The 14998-nt window shown below is 38.2% G+C and overlaps 1 protein-coding gene across 1 annotated transcript in view; it reads left to right on the forward strand.

The window, feature by feature from the left end:
* VAMP7 (vesicle associated membrane protein 7) overlaps positions 1 to 14998 on the forward strand; it is a 75010-nt gene that overhangs the window by 17016 nt on the left and 42996 nt on the right. Inside the window, exons 3-5 of the mRNA XM_062185137.1 lie at positions 393 to 450; positions 2516 to 2653; positions 5214 to 5304. Coding sequence (XP_062041121.1) covers positions 393 to 450; positions 2516 to 2653; positions 5214 to 5304 — 287 coding nt within the window. The remainder of the gene's footprint in view (positions 1 to 392; positions 451 to 2515; positions 2654 to 5213; positions 5305 to 14998) is intronic.

The following is a 14998-nucleotide window of genomic DNA, read 5'->3' on the forward strand; positions in this document are numbered from 1 at the left end:
TAGAATACTTGGTAGAAAGCACATTTGCTTTGAGATCTTCGGAAAAAGCAAGGAAGAATATATGCACCCATTGGGATTTAATCTTAATTGTGTATCCCTCCTAAACTGTCATCTCTTATTCAGGCCCAGTTATGTATTTGCAGCTATCATTCTAATAGGCAATAAACATACTGTTGCACTGTGTCACTGGAGTAGAGAGTTCTTTTAATTTCTTATGTACTCCTTTTAGTTTGACATGAGAGAAACAGATGTATGGAGCAAGGAGGCAGAGAGAGGAAGAATAGACTTATCTAAATAATAGGGTGATATTGACAGTACTAAGCTTACTTATACTTAGAAGGTAGAGATGAAAGATGTTATTTATAACTAGTTTTATATCTTTTATTCTACAGTTATTTGTTTCATTACATCTGCCAAGACAGAATTGTGTATCTTTGTATCACTGACGATGTAAGTAATTTGAAGACATAATGCTATTTATGTACATGGTTAATACAGTTTTTAATTATCTGTACCTATGGTAAGTAAAGATGATGGGAACTTTCTTAGAAATGTTCTGAAACTTTGCATTTGTCATATAGAGCAGCACATGACATGAAAACACAATACCTGGTTGGTCTTAGTAAAGTATTAACTTATTGCTACTTCTATGTTTGTCCTATTGTGTGGTGAGAATTGGTGATCATAATTATGATTCTTTGGTATCAAATCCTCCCAAAAATTGTTTAACTAGAATGTTAAATAGATTATTTCATTTCTCTAATTTTAGATGTACATACTTTGGAAAAACAATATCATAGCATATTACAATCAAGTGTATACTAGTTTATATTGGTTAAGTTGGTTTTGTTTTGTTTTGCTTTTTAATATTTATAGACTCTAGGCCCAAAACATTGAATAAGTTAATGATGTCATCACAATCCTTTCTCTCCTCTGCTTTCCTCCGTGTTGACTTCTTCCTGGACAGGTTCCCCACTATGGCTATATGGAGCTACATACTTATTTATTCATGTACAAAAGAGATGGACTACCTTTTTGATTCTCTTGTTGTACTAATGAAGAAATTTTTACCAGAGCATACCTTCTCCCCCCTCATTTTCAAAGTGAACTTCATTTATTGCAGGATAGGGAACGTGTGGCCCACAGGCCACATGAGGCTTGCAAAATCATTTGGTCTGGCCCTGCCAAGCCGGCTGCAGGTGGGACTGGAAATTCAGTAAATTTATAGCAGGCTAATTTTTAAGTTAATAATTTTGTATGGCCTGTGAATGATTTTTTAAATATCCAAATGGCCCCTGGCAGAAAAAGATTTCTGGGCTGCATGCTTGTTTAAATTGCTCACTGACAGGAGACATGGAACTGGCATGATTGCCATAGATGAGGGTTCCTAATTTTTATTGTGTCACAGACCTCTTTGTCACCCTTGAGCTCCTTTCAGACTGTTTAAATGTACAAAATAATATGCACATGATTCTAAACATAAATAATACTGAAATACATATAAATATTAAAAGATGTTTAATATATTAAGGTATGTGCTCCTTTTGAACTCATTAACAAGATCTAGTCATGGATCTAATTTATAATTCCGAACTTATGCTATTTCATATGAAACAGAAATATATTAGTTAGAAAATTACAGATGCCGTTTGATACTATTCTGGTTTATTATCTATATTCACAACTGAAATTTAAATTAAAGATTGGTGAAAGTAGCAATATAATTTATTTCCTAAATACAAGTGCTTCTTGACTTTTTACCATTGATCCCAATATAAAAATCTTTGTCTTAGATTAAACATCTTGGATGCAGGTGGAAATGGCTGTGAGTGGCATTGAATATCACAATGATTTTCATCCTTGATTTCAGAGTACTTTCTAAAATTAGAAACAAATCCAGCTGTGTCATGAAGTGACTGATATGAAAGAGCTGGGAATAGGTGAAAAATATGAAATCTGGAATGGAGAATTGAACCTTATATTTCTTGAGCTGTAATTTGAAACGTACACACTTACACACATAAACACATACACATACTTTTTGACTGTCTAGGACTAGACAAGGTATGTCACTTGATCTTTTCAAATGTACCGCCATTCTTGAAAAACAAAGTTTATGTGAGTAGCATTATTTTTATGTGTGGAAGATTATTATTAAAATAGATTTATTGAACATCTTTGTGTCTGAACCTTTTGGTAGATCCTATGAAAAATATAGAAGTAAAACCCAATTCTTGATCTCAGGAAGTTGATAACAGACTGTTCTTCTGTTGGCAATAATCAGATATATCTGGATTTAACTCTCAGCTCTTTAATTTACTACTTGTTTGATCTTTGACAAGTTAATTACCTTTTCAAGACCTTTGTTTCTTTCTCTGTAAATTGGAAACAGTGCTTGTTCCTCCTCATAGAGTCAATGCCCAGTAAATTTTAGCTGTTTTTAATATTATTGTTAGTCATCCACATCATATTTTTTTACTTTCTAAGAGTGAACTCTGCCTTGTTCTCTTTTCAGGATTTTGAACGGTCCCGAGCCTTTAATTTTCTGAATGAGGTAAAGAAGAGATTTCAAACTACTTATGGTTCAAGAGCACAGACAGCCCTTCCATATGCCATGAATAGCGAGTTCTCAAGTGTCTTGGCTGCACAACTGGTAAGATCTTTCTGAGGATGAAGTGTTGTGAGTCATACCTTGTTCTTTATTACCTTAAACCACCATGCATATAGGAAGCTCTGACCTGCAATACACTTTTTGGCTTGAATTACTATAATCCAATGTAGTAAAAGTTCGTATTAAAAAGTGGTGGGGCATGTTAAGGTAGAAAGCCCATAATCGGAATTAATAGTGGTCAGAGTATCAGGATTGGGAATAACATTGGAGGTCATCTAGTTCAACTACTCTTCTAAGGCTTAAATCCACTCAATATACCAAATGACCTTTTAACATGTACGTAAACTTTCCTACCTTCCCATGAGTCAAATTTCATTTTTGAGCAACTCAAATTAATCATTGGAAAGTCTATTCATCTGTATGTTAACTGATTGTTAACTTAATGAAGCTTTACATATATACCAGGAGCCTTCAAAAAATTAACAGAAATATACATAGATTTCAGAATTTTTTTGGTACCAAAATAAACATCTTTTAATTCCATGTTCTGCAGACTTTTTGAAGTCCTTTTCTATATTCCTTTGAAGTACTCCTATAGTCAAGAAAGAAAGCATTTCTATCACTCCATAATTTTTCTCATGTCCTTTCCTAGTCAGTTCCCTCCCCAATATTCTGCCCCAGGCAACCACTGCTCTTGTTTTCTGTCATTATCATTTAATTTGTCTTTTCTAGAATTGCCTATAAATGAAATCATACGGCATATACTCTGTTGTGTCTTACTTATTTTACTCAGTGTAAATCTTTTTTTGATACTCATCTGTGTTGTGCAAATCAATAGTTTGTTTCCTTTTTTTGTTTAGTTGTACTATATTCCTGTGCTACAATTTATTTATCCATTGCCCTATTGCTAGATATTTGGGTTGCTTCCAGTGTTCAACTATTATGAATAAAGCTACTATGAACCACCACATACAAGTCTTTATGTGGATATGTTTTTATTTGGTAAATAACTAGGAATGAAATTGCTGGGTCATATGGTAAGTGATATGTAATTTTTTTTTTGACAGGCAGAGGTAGTGAGAGAGAAAGAGAGATATGTAATGTTTTTTAAAAATCACTTTTTCCAAAGTAATTTACCATTTTATATTCTTACCCACAGTTTCAGTGTTTTTGCATCCTTATCAACACTTATTCTTTAATTTAGCCATTCTAGTGGGTATGGAGTGGCACCTCATTGTGGTTTTCATGTATATTTTCATAATGACTAGAGATGCTTACCTTTTATCCATGAAACTATTTGAGTACAAAGACATAAGCTCTAGATATGATTTTGTTGTGGATGATGAAACAGATAGATGTACTAAAATTGAATATGAAGGGTCTTCAAAAAAGTTCATGAAAAATATGTTATGAAAAATTATGTGTAGATTTTAAAATTTTTGCACCATAATAAATTTATTTTTGAATTCAATTTCCACAAACATTTTGAAGTCTCCTTATGCTTTTCATTTCTCCTGTAAATATTCTTTATAGCACTTTTTTAGTATTATACTTCTAGATATATATGTACATATATACGCACGTATGTATTATGTATGTATGTGTGTATATTCCTCTGGGAATGAAGTTACTTCAAGTTAGTTACCTTTAAACTTTGGTTGTGCAAATTTTTCATTTTATATTCCTCACTAGAAAATGTGAAACTCTACAAAACCTCACCAACCAAAAAGTATACCAATATACAATTAAAAGTACATGGGGTCAGGGCCAGCGCTGTGGCACAGCAGGTAAAGCCGCCGCCTGTGGTGCCACCATCCCATATGGGTGCTGATTCAAGTCCCGGCGCTCCACTTCCGATCCAGCTCTCTGCTATGTCCTGGGAAAGCAGTATAAGATGGCCCAAGTCCTTGGGCCCTTGCACCCACGTGGGAGACCTGGAAGAAGTTCCTGGCTCCTGACTTTGGATCGGCACATCTCCGGCCATTGCAGCCAGTTGAGGAGTGAACCAGTGGATAGAAGACCTCTCTGTCTCTCTCTCTCTCTCTCTCTCTCTCTGCTTCTCCTTCTCTCTCTGTGTAACTCTGATTTCCAAATTAAAAATTAATTAATTTTTAAAAAGTACATAGGGTCAACTGGCAGCAAAATATTCAAATCAGATAGTCTGTTGTTAGCTTCAGATCTGTGTATGACTGAGCAAATCTGTACTGGTTTCTTCATCTATAAATGGCATCTTTATCACAGAATTTTTAGGTGGATTAAATAATATCCCCTGTTTGAAACATGTAACACAGTGAAGTAACCGAAATATTGTGTATTAAGCAACTGGAATGTTGTGATGACTCCATATTGTTAGATATATATAATTTCAAAATATATATTACCATCAATGTCCTGGATTCTAGATTCTAAATGAAGCCCATAAAAAAATTTGCCCATATTTTCCCTTAGGTGTAATAACATTTTTCCAGTGAAGTGGCATTATTTTTTATATCAGTAGAGATATAATTCTGTAGCATTTTCAGAGTAAATTGTCATTCCTCTTGTTGTTTTCATATTTTAAATAATGTCTAGGTACCATAAATTAAAATGTATTTTCTTATAGAAACATCACTCTGAGAATAAGGGCCTAGACAAAGTGATGGAGACTCAAGCCCAAGTGGATGAACTGAAAGGAATCATGGTCCGAAACATAGGTAAGTTTCAGTGATATAATTTCATGCATGTGGGCAAAAATTATAACGGATTACTTACTTGGGTTCAAATTATTCCAGAGAGGCTGAAATAGCACTTACTTATTCTTACTGTTGGAAGTTAATTGTCAGCAGATATACAATATGGAGGTTACCTTCCTTTGATATTGATTATATGAATGGTTTCTTAATATTTATGATAGTTCTTCACTCTAAATTTGTTAGTTTGCTTAAAATGACTAATTCCTAGAACTTTATGATAGTTTAGCAATTTAGAATAATTTGGTTAGTTTGGGCTAGTTATAACCAGATAGATGATATTATCCATAGATCATTAAAATATAACTGTTTGACCTCTTTAGACAGTCTCTGGTTTTTAATTGAGAGAATCTCTTAGAGAGATTTTGAGGAGTCTTTCACAAGGGTAGCTATGGATTTTTTTTTTAATTTGACAGATAGAGTTAGACAGAGAGAGAAAGGTCTTCCTTCCGTTGGTTCACCCTCAAAATGGCCGCTACAGCCGACACTGTGCCAATCCGAAGCCAGGAGCCAGGTGCTTCCTCCTGGTCTCCCATGCGGGTGCAGGCGCCCAAGCACTTGGACCATCCTCCACTGCCTTCCCGTGCCATAGCAGAGAGCTGGACTGGAAGAGGAGTAGCCAGGAATAGAACCCGGTGCCCACTGGGATGCTGGTGGAGGATTAGCCAAGTGAGCCACAGCACCAGCCCAAGCTATGGATTTTTCTTAGATGCCCTTTATCGGGCTGATGAAGTTCTCTTCTATTTCCTGATTGCTAATTGATTTTATCATTAAAATGGTTTTATCATTTTGCCATCTTTTGAAATGATCATGTGGTTTTTGTATTTTTGTTCTTTATTAATATGATAATTTATTTTCAGAAAGTAAACCAACCTTGCTTTTGAAATAAATCCCACTTTATCCTAGTGTATAATTCTTTTTATTTATATTTCTAGAAACATCCTGCTAGTATTTTACTGAGGATTTGTTAATGTCTTTGTTCATAAAAGATATTGATCTATGTTTTCTTGTGATGTGTGCTTTTGGTTTTGATACTAGGATAATACTGACCTCATAGAAAGAGTTGAAAAGTGTTCCCATTTCTTCCATTTATGGAAGGGTTTGTGAAAAATTGGCATTAAATCTTCTTGAAATGTTTGATAGAATTCACTTTAGAAGCCATCTGGGCCTGGGCTTTTCTTGGTGCAAAGTTTTAAAATTACCACTTCAAACTCTTGTTGTATCTCTGTTCAGTTATCCTACTTTTTTTCCAAGAATTTGTTATGGTGGTTTGTATTTTTCTAGGAATTTGTCCATTTCATCTAAGTTATATATGATGTTGACATACTCTTGTTCATAGTATTTCCTTAGGATCCTTTTCATGTCTATGAAGTGGGTAGTGATGTCTCCTCTTTTATTCCTGATTTTAGTAATTTTTTCTTGGTCGTTCTATGTAGAGATTTGTTAATTTTGTTACTTTTCAAATGACCAACTTTTGGTTTCATTGGTTTTTCCCAATTCTTTTTCTTTTCTCTAATTTTTCCATGCTAATGTTTATTTGCAGATTTATTTATTTATTTGAAAAGCAGAGTTACAGAGAGGCAGAGGCAGAGAGAAAGAGGTCTTCCATCCGCTGGGTCACTCCCCAGCTGGCCACAATGGCTGGAGCTGGGCCAATCTGAAGCTAGGAGCCAGGAGCTTCTTCCGGATCTCTCACAAAGGTGCAGGAGCCCAAGGACTTGGGCCATCTTCTACTGCTTTCCTAGGCCATAGCAGAGAGCTGGATCAGAAGAGGAGCTGCTGGAACGCAAACTGGCACCCATATGGGATGCTGGTACTGCAGGTGGCAGCTTTATCCACTATACCACAACACCAGCCCTAGTCCATGCTAATCTTTATTTCCTTCCTGTTGCTAGCTTTGGATTTAGTTTCCTCTTGTTTCCTATTCCATAAAATGGAAAGTGAGGTTATTTATTTGAAATAATTTGTCTTAGCTCAGGGCTGCCATGACAAAATACCGTAGACAGGGTTGTTTAGACAACAAAGTTTATTTTCCCACATTCTAGAGGCTGGAATTCCAAGATCAGGGTGCCAGCATGGTTAAGTCTGATGATGATTTTTTGGCTTGTAGAGGACATCTCCCTGTGTCTTTATATGCCAGGGAGAAAGAGGGCTAGCTGTCTGGTGTCTCTTCTTACAAGGGCACTAATCCCATCAAGAGGGCCCCACCCTGGTGGCCTCATCTAAACTTAATTATTACCCAAAGGTGAGAGGCGGCAAGATGGCGGAATAGGCAGGAAGCACACTTAGTCAAGGGGGAGAGAAAGTTTAATATAAGTGGAGATACTGCAGTGTCAAGGAAGAGTAGGGGATGAAACAGCAGAGGAAACCCTTCCGGAACTAGTGATTCACAGTGGACCTGCGTGGAGAGCGTGGGAGCCCAAGTTCGGGACACCAGCAGCAGACTCAACGCGCCAGCGCTGGAACGCGAGGTGAGCCGAACCTCCATAGCCCGAGATACCAGCAGGCAAGCGGAAAGAGGAGGCTAGAGGGAACGAGGCTTGAAACTCCGTGGGGAAAAGTTCACCAGGCTAACTAGAAGAGAGAGAAAAAAAAAATAAAAAAAGTGACTGATACGGACACAAGTTTCTCTCTCTCCGCTCACCTCTCAAAGGCGAGCAAGACAGAGCAGGCGCCATTTTGGACATACATCATAAGCAGGGCGACCTCAGGTCTGCACCAGCCCTGAGCCTAGCAGAAAAACCTGACTCTGTGGGGAGGGGTGAAATAACAGGAGATTAGCATCTAACTTGGCAACCCAGTGGGAGACTGCAGGAGAATTGGAGCCCACACTGAGGGCAGCAGAGATTCCCTGTGTGGTCCTTGGGAAAGAGCTTCTGATCTCTGGCTCCTGTGGGTATATCATTTGCCTGCTAACTACCTCCAATTACGTTCAGCTGTGCGGAATTACTTCCCTTTTAAATCAAAAAAAGAAAGAGAGATTTACCACACCTAACCTGGGAGTGTCATCCTTGACACACCCTCAACCCTGAGGAACCAAACACAGCTCTCAGTCCACACTCATCTCAAGCCTCTAAGGCTCCACTGAAAGCAGACAGTCCACTTAATATAGAGCCATAGTGTAACAAGAAAAAACACCACAGTGAAGAAACCAAATATCTCCAACATGCCAAACAACAAACGCAAAAACCAAGCTAACAAGAACAAGGAAGAAACTATGACGCCCCCAAATGAAAAAGACACCCCAATTCAAGATTATGAAGATGATAAGATCGAAGAAATGCAAGAAGCAGATCTCAAAAAATTGATAAGAACATTAAGAAGTTCTCAAAAACAAATTCTTGAACTACAGAAATCCTTCATGGACAAGATAGAAAATCTCTCTCGTGAAAGTGAAATATTAAGGAGGAATCAAAATGAAATGAAACAACTAGTGGAACAAGAAACTCTGATAGTGACTAGAAATCATAATGAAATGAAGAGTTCAATAGATCAAATGACAAACACATTAGAGAGCCTTAAAAACAGAATGGGCGAAGCAGAAGAGAGAATATCAGACTTAGAAGACAGAGAACAGGAAAGGAAACAGGCAAACCAAAGAAAAGAAGAAGAAATTAGAAATCTAAAAAATATTGTCAGGAATTTACAGGATACTATTAAAAAACCCAACATTCGGGTTCTAGGAGTTCCTGAAGGCATGGAGAGGGAGAAAGGATTAGAAGGCATTTTCAGTGAGATACTAGCAGAAAATTTCCCAGGTTTGGAGAAGGACAGAGGCATCTTAGTACAGGAAGCTTATAGAACCCCTAATAAACATGATCAAAAGAGATCCTCACCACGACATGTTGTAATCAAACTCACCACAGTAAAACATAAAGAAAAGATCCTAAAAGGTGCAAGAGAGAAACGTCGGATCACTCTTAGAGGATCTCCAATTAGACTCACAGCAGACTTCTCATCAGAAACCCTACAAGCTAGAAGGGAATGGCGAGACATAGCCCAGGTACTAAGAGAGAAAAACTGCCAGCCCAGAATACTATATCCTGCAAAGCTCTCATTTGTGAATGAAGGTGAAATTAAGACTTTTCACAGCAAACAGAAACTGAAAGAATTTGTTGCCACTCATCCTGCCCTGCAAAAGATGCTTAAAGATGTGTTACACACAGAAACACAGAAACATGGTCACCAATATGAAAGAAGGTAAAGGAAGGAAACCTCACAGCAAAAGATCACAGGAAGCTCAATTTCTCTTTGACATAGAATTAAACTCTGATGCTCTGTTAAAGCAATGTGTTAAAGTAATCTATTATGTTCTCTTGATGTCTGTTAAATTCTAATTGTTCAAAAACAGCTGAATTTTTATTAAGAGCAATGGGTTATTTAAATATGTGCTTTTTTCAAAAATTTGAATATCTGCTGCTCAAAAACTAAAGCGTTGTTGGTTCTGTGTTTAGCTGTCCTCCTACAGGTTCCTATCGACTTTTTCCAGCCACTTTTATTGTATTCAGTACTTTGGGATGGCTCTGTAAACAGATGAAGCCAATAATGTATTAACAGTACCAACTGAGAGAAAGTATGGTTAACTGAGGTTACTAAAAAGAAAAAGCAATTCAAATCAATTGGTAATCTACAAAAAGAGTTAAAGATTTTAAAAGCTATTATTAAAATTGATGTATTGGTCTATTATGCTATATTATATGTGTGTACATATTGTATGTCCACATGGGGAAATTTTATTAAGAGTTTTATTTTAAATGGCTTATAGATAAGATTGTCCATAAATTTAAGCTGCTAAAATCAATCAAAGATACATTTTAATTTGTGGGACCTGAATCTGTGTATCATATGTTTTAGACTTGTTGGTAGAAAGAAACTAAAAACATTTTAGATGGTTGTGCTTAAGTTTACTGGCTAAACAAACTACACCATGTTAGATATTTAAGAGGTGTTTTCAAATACATGATTCTTAAAATTTATAGAAGGCATTGGACCTTCTGGTAAATGTTTTCTTAAGTTGTTATCTAATGGTTGAAACGGTTTGCTAAGTATTCATGTGATATTGCTATTGTCAGCAAGCGATCTAGGACTTGCTCCCTCATTTCTCTATTCGAAGCCCAACTTGTTCTTTCATTTCTCTATTCTCTTCAAGGTAGGAAACTAATTCTATTATGAAGGAATCTGTAGGATGCACAATTTAATCTTTAGACCTTATAAAAGAGATGGCTAACATTTTTCTGCAATAGCATAGCCAAAATAAGAACTCAAATAATAATCTCATAGCTAGATTCACTTCGCCATCAGCGAAGTATACAGTAAGTAGAAAAAACCTCCCTTTCAGACCAAAGGGAAAGAAAGTTTTAAAGTGAGAATATAATTTTCCTCATGGGCATTGTCTACCTTAGAAAAACTACTACAGAACATGCCTGTGACTATAGACTTGTAGTTCAGGCCACCGAAGATTAGAGATAGGACTTGGGCACTCCCTTGACTTGCATCCTCTGGTCTGCTTTAACACAAACCAGGAGGAAAAGAAAGCTAGGCATCAGAAGCAATGGGTGGCAGGCCTATTAATGGCTGATCTGTGCAGTGATCTGCCCTCAAGGAGACCCAACAGGCCAGTCCACTGCAGTGGCTTTCAATGTGGTAAGCCTGGGCTTCAGCAGAAGTCAGCTTGTGAAGAGCCCTGGCAGCTCTGCCAAGAGTTGGATCACTGGTAATGGACCTGCCCTGGAGTCGAAGGATGCCCAGGTCAGAGCCACAGATCTTATTGGCTCTAAGCTGAAAAGCCCTTCACTCAGCCCAACTTCCAAAGTGACCACTGCAGCTGAGGGGATGGTCAAGTAGGGTCAGCAACACTGCAGGCAGAACTGTAAATTTCTTGTTAGAGATGCCACCTGCCTTTACCTGGCCAGCTCTCCTCCCAGGCCAGCCAAGTAATGAAAGTCAACAGAGTGCCTTCCCCTAGGAGGTTCACACCTCCCTTAGGATATACCCCATGTGAAGAGATAGATAGGTCTGGGCCTCTGAATTTACAAGGCCTAAAGCCCACCAGATTATTATCAAGCCCCTTCTATCAGGTTCTATTTGCCTCTCAATCAGAAAACTTAATTGTAGCTTAGACAGCACCTTTCTTAGCTCCTCTAATAATGACTCTGTCCTTTGTTCTAGGCCCTGTCTAGTGCACTTGGGCCTCATTCCTTTGTAATCATAACCTCTACTCTACCACCAATGGCTCTACTCCCAACATGTGTGTACTGATGGTCCTCTTCCCCACTGAATGCTGTATAATTGTTCAAACCTGGTAAATGCCACTCTTAGGATCATTGGTTACTATCCTCACTCTGTCTTTTATGACCTTGTCTAAATATGAGCAGAGTCGGCAAACTTGGAAGGCTTCCATAGCCTTGGCAACTCATGACGACAGCCTAGGATGGTTACTGGCGCCATAAACTAGAGTGTCAATTTGTTGGGTCAACAACAGGAGCCACTGTGCACTTGCTCCTCATGTGGGATCTCTGTCCTTAATGTGCTGTACATTGTGATTTAATGCTATAACTAGTACTCAAACAGTATGTTTCACTTTGTGTTTCTATGTGGGTGCAAACTGTTGAAATCTTTATACTAAATTGATCTTCTGTATATAAAGAGAATTGAAAATGAATCTTGATGCAAATGGAAGGGGAGAGGGAGCAGGAGGGGGGAGGGTTGCGGGTGGGAGGGAAGTTATTGGGGGGGGGAAGCCATTGTAATCCATAAGCTGTACACTGGAAATTTATATTCATTAAATGAAAGTTAAAAAAAAAAAAAGAAAGAAACAGCCAAACCGTCTCTAAAAAAAAAAAAAAAAAAAAAAGATTTATTTACGTACAATTTGGGACATGCTCAATCGGACTTGCCCCAAATGGTGGAGTTAGAAATGTGCCAGGGGATTCTAATACAATCCCATCAAGGTGGCATGTACCAGTGCCATCTCACTAGTTAAAGAGATCATCTTCATGGGACACGGGCACTCCCTTGACTTGCATCCTCTGGTCTGCTTTAACACAAATCAGGAGGAAAAGAAAGCTAGGCATCAGAAGCAATGGGTGGCAGGCCTATTAATGGCTGATCTGTGCAGTGATCTGCCCTCAAGGAGACCCAACAGGCCAGTCCACTGCAGTGGCTTTCAATGTGGTAAGCCTGGGCTTCAGCAGAAGTCAGCTTGTGAAGAGCCCTGGCAGCTCTGCCAAGAGTTAGATCACTGGAAATGGACCTGCCCTGGAATCGAAGGATGCCCAGGTCAGAGCCACAGATCTTATTGGCTCCAAGCTGAAAAGCCCTTCACTCAGCCCAACTTCCAAAGTGACCACTGCAGCTGAGGGGATGGTCAAGTAGGGTCAGCAACATTGCAGGCAGAACTGTAAATTTCTTGTTAGAGATGCCCCCTGCCTTTACCTGGCCAGCTCTCCTCCCAGGCCAGCCAAGTAATGAAAGTCAACAGAGTGCCTTCCCCTAGGAGGTTCACACCTCCCTTAGGATATACCCCATGTGAAGAGATAGATAGGTCTGGACCTCTGAATTTACAAGGCCTAAAGCCCACCAGATTATTATCAAGCCCCTTCTATCAGGTTCTATTTGCCTCTCAATCAGAAAAATTACTTGTAGCTTAGACAGCACCTTTCTTAGCTCCTCTAATAATGACTCTGTCCTTTGTTCTAGACCCTGTCTAGTGCACTTGAGCCTCATTCCTTTGTAATCATAACCTCTACTCTACCACCAATGGCTCTACTCCCAACCTGTGTGTACTGATGGTCCTCTTCCCCACTTAATGCTGTATAATTGTTCAGACCTGGTTAAGGCCACTCTTAGGATCATTGGTTACTATCCTCACCCTGTCTTTTACGACCTTGTCTAAATATGATCAGAGTCGGGGAACTTGGAAGGCTTCCATAGCCTTGGCAACTCATGACGACAGCCTAGGGTGGTTACTGGCGCCATAAACTAGAGTGTCAATTTGTTGGGTCAACAACAGGAGCCACTGTGCGCTTGCTCCTGATGTGGGATCTCTGTCCTTGATGTACTGTACATTTTGATTTAATGCTATAACTAGTACTCAAACAGTATGTTTCACTTTGTGTTGCTATGTGGGTGCAAACTGTTGAAGTATTTTATACTAAATTGATCTTCTGTATATAAATAGAATTGAAAATGAATCTTGATGTGAATGGAAGGGGAGAGGGAGCGGGAGAGGGGAGGGTTGCGGGTGGGAGGGAAGTTATGGGAAGGGGAAGCCATTGTAATCCATAAGCTGTATACTGGAAATTTATATTCATTAAATAAAAGTTAAAAAAAAATCAAAAAAAAAATTATTACCCAAAGGCTCCATCTCTAAATACCATCATAGTGGGTGTTAGGGCTTCAATAAAGGACTTTCAGGGGAGTACAATTCAATCTATAGCACCTTTCTGTATACTGCTATAAATTTTCTTTTATACACTGCTTTCACTTCATCCCATAAACCAGTGTATTTTTTATTTTCATTCATCTCAGACTGTTTTCTAGTTTCCCTTGTGATTTTTGATTTCCACATATTTGTGAATTTCCTGAATTTCTTTTTGTTATAGATTTCTAATTGTATCTCATTATGGTTGGGGAGAATAATCTTTAAATTTCATTCCTTTTAAATTTATTGAGACTTGTTTTATGACCAAGTATATTGTTTATCAGAATATTCTGTATACACTTGTGAAGAATATTTGTTCTAGTTTTGCTGGTGGAATGTTCTAGATACCTTTTAGGATCTGGTTGATTTAACGAATTGTTTAAGTTGTCTGTTTATCTTCTATCTAGTTCTACACTTTATTGATATTTTATTGAAGCTTTTAACTATTGTTGAATTATCTATTTCTATTTTTACTTTTAGTTTTTTGCTTCATATCTATTTTTTAAGATTTTTATTTATTTGAAAGGCAGAGAGACAGAGATGGACAGATATTCTGATTCACCCCTAAATGCCTACAACATCCAAGGCTGAGCTAGACCAAAGCCAGGAGCTCAGGACTCCATCTGGGTCTCCCACATGAGTGGCAGGTACACAAATACTTGAGCCATCATCTACTGCTTCCCAAGGTGTACATTAACAGATAGCTAGATTGGAAACAGAGGCAAGACTCAAACCCAGGTATCCCAAGCAGTGTCCTAAACCCTATGCCAAACACTCACCCCAGCTTCATATATTTTGAAGCACATTTTTAGGTGCATTTGTGTTTGATTGGCTGTAGGATTCTTGATGGACCTTTTTATGTTTACAAAATGTCCATTTTCACCTCTGACTTCTTTTAAGTTTTTAATTCTATTTTGTCTGCTATTGTTAGGCCTATTCCAGCTCTCTTGTGTTCTCTGCTTTCTTCTGGTTTCTTTTCTTTTGCCTTTGAATCTAAAACATATCTCCTCTAACAAACATATGAAAGGAGAGCCAGCACTGTGACATGGTAGTCTGAGCCTCTGCCTGTGGTGCTGGCATCCCATATAGGCACTGGTTCATGTCTCGGGTTCTCCTCTTCCAATCCAGCTCTCTGCTGTGGCCTGGAAAAGCAGTAGAAGATGACCCAAGTCCTTGGGCCCCTGAACCCATGTGGGAGACCCAAAAGAAACTCCTGACTCCTGGCTTCGGCCTGGC

This window comes from Lepus europaeus, unplaced genomic scaffold (assembly GCF_033115175.1).
Source record: "Lepus europaeus isolate LE1 unplaced genomic scaffold, mLepTim1.pri SCAFFOLD_28, whole genome shotgun sequence".
In the NCBI taxonomy this organism is placed as follows: Eukaryota; Metazoa; Chordata; class Mammalia; order Lagomorpha; family Leporidae; genus Lepus; species Lepus europaeus.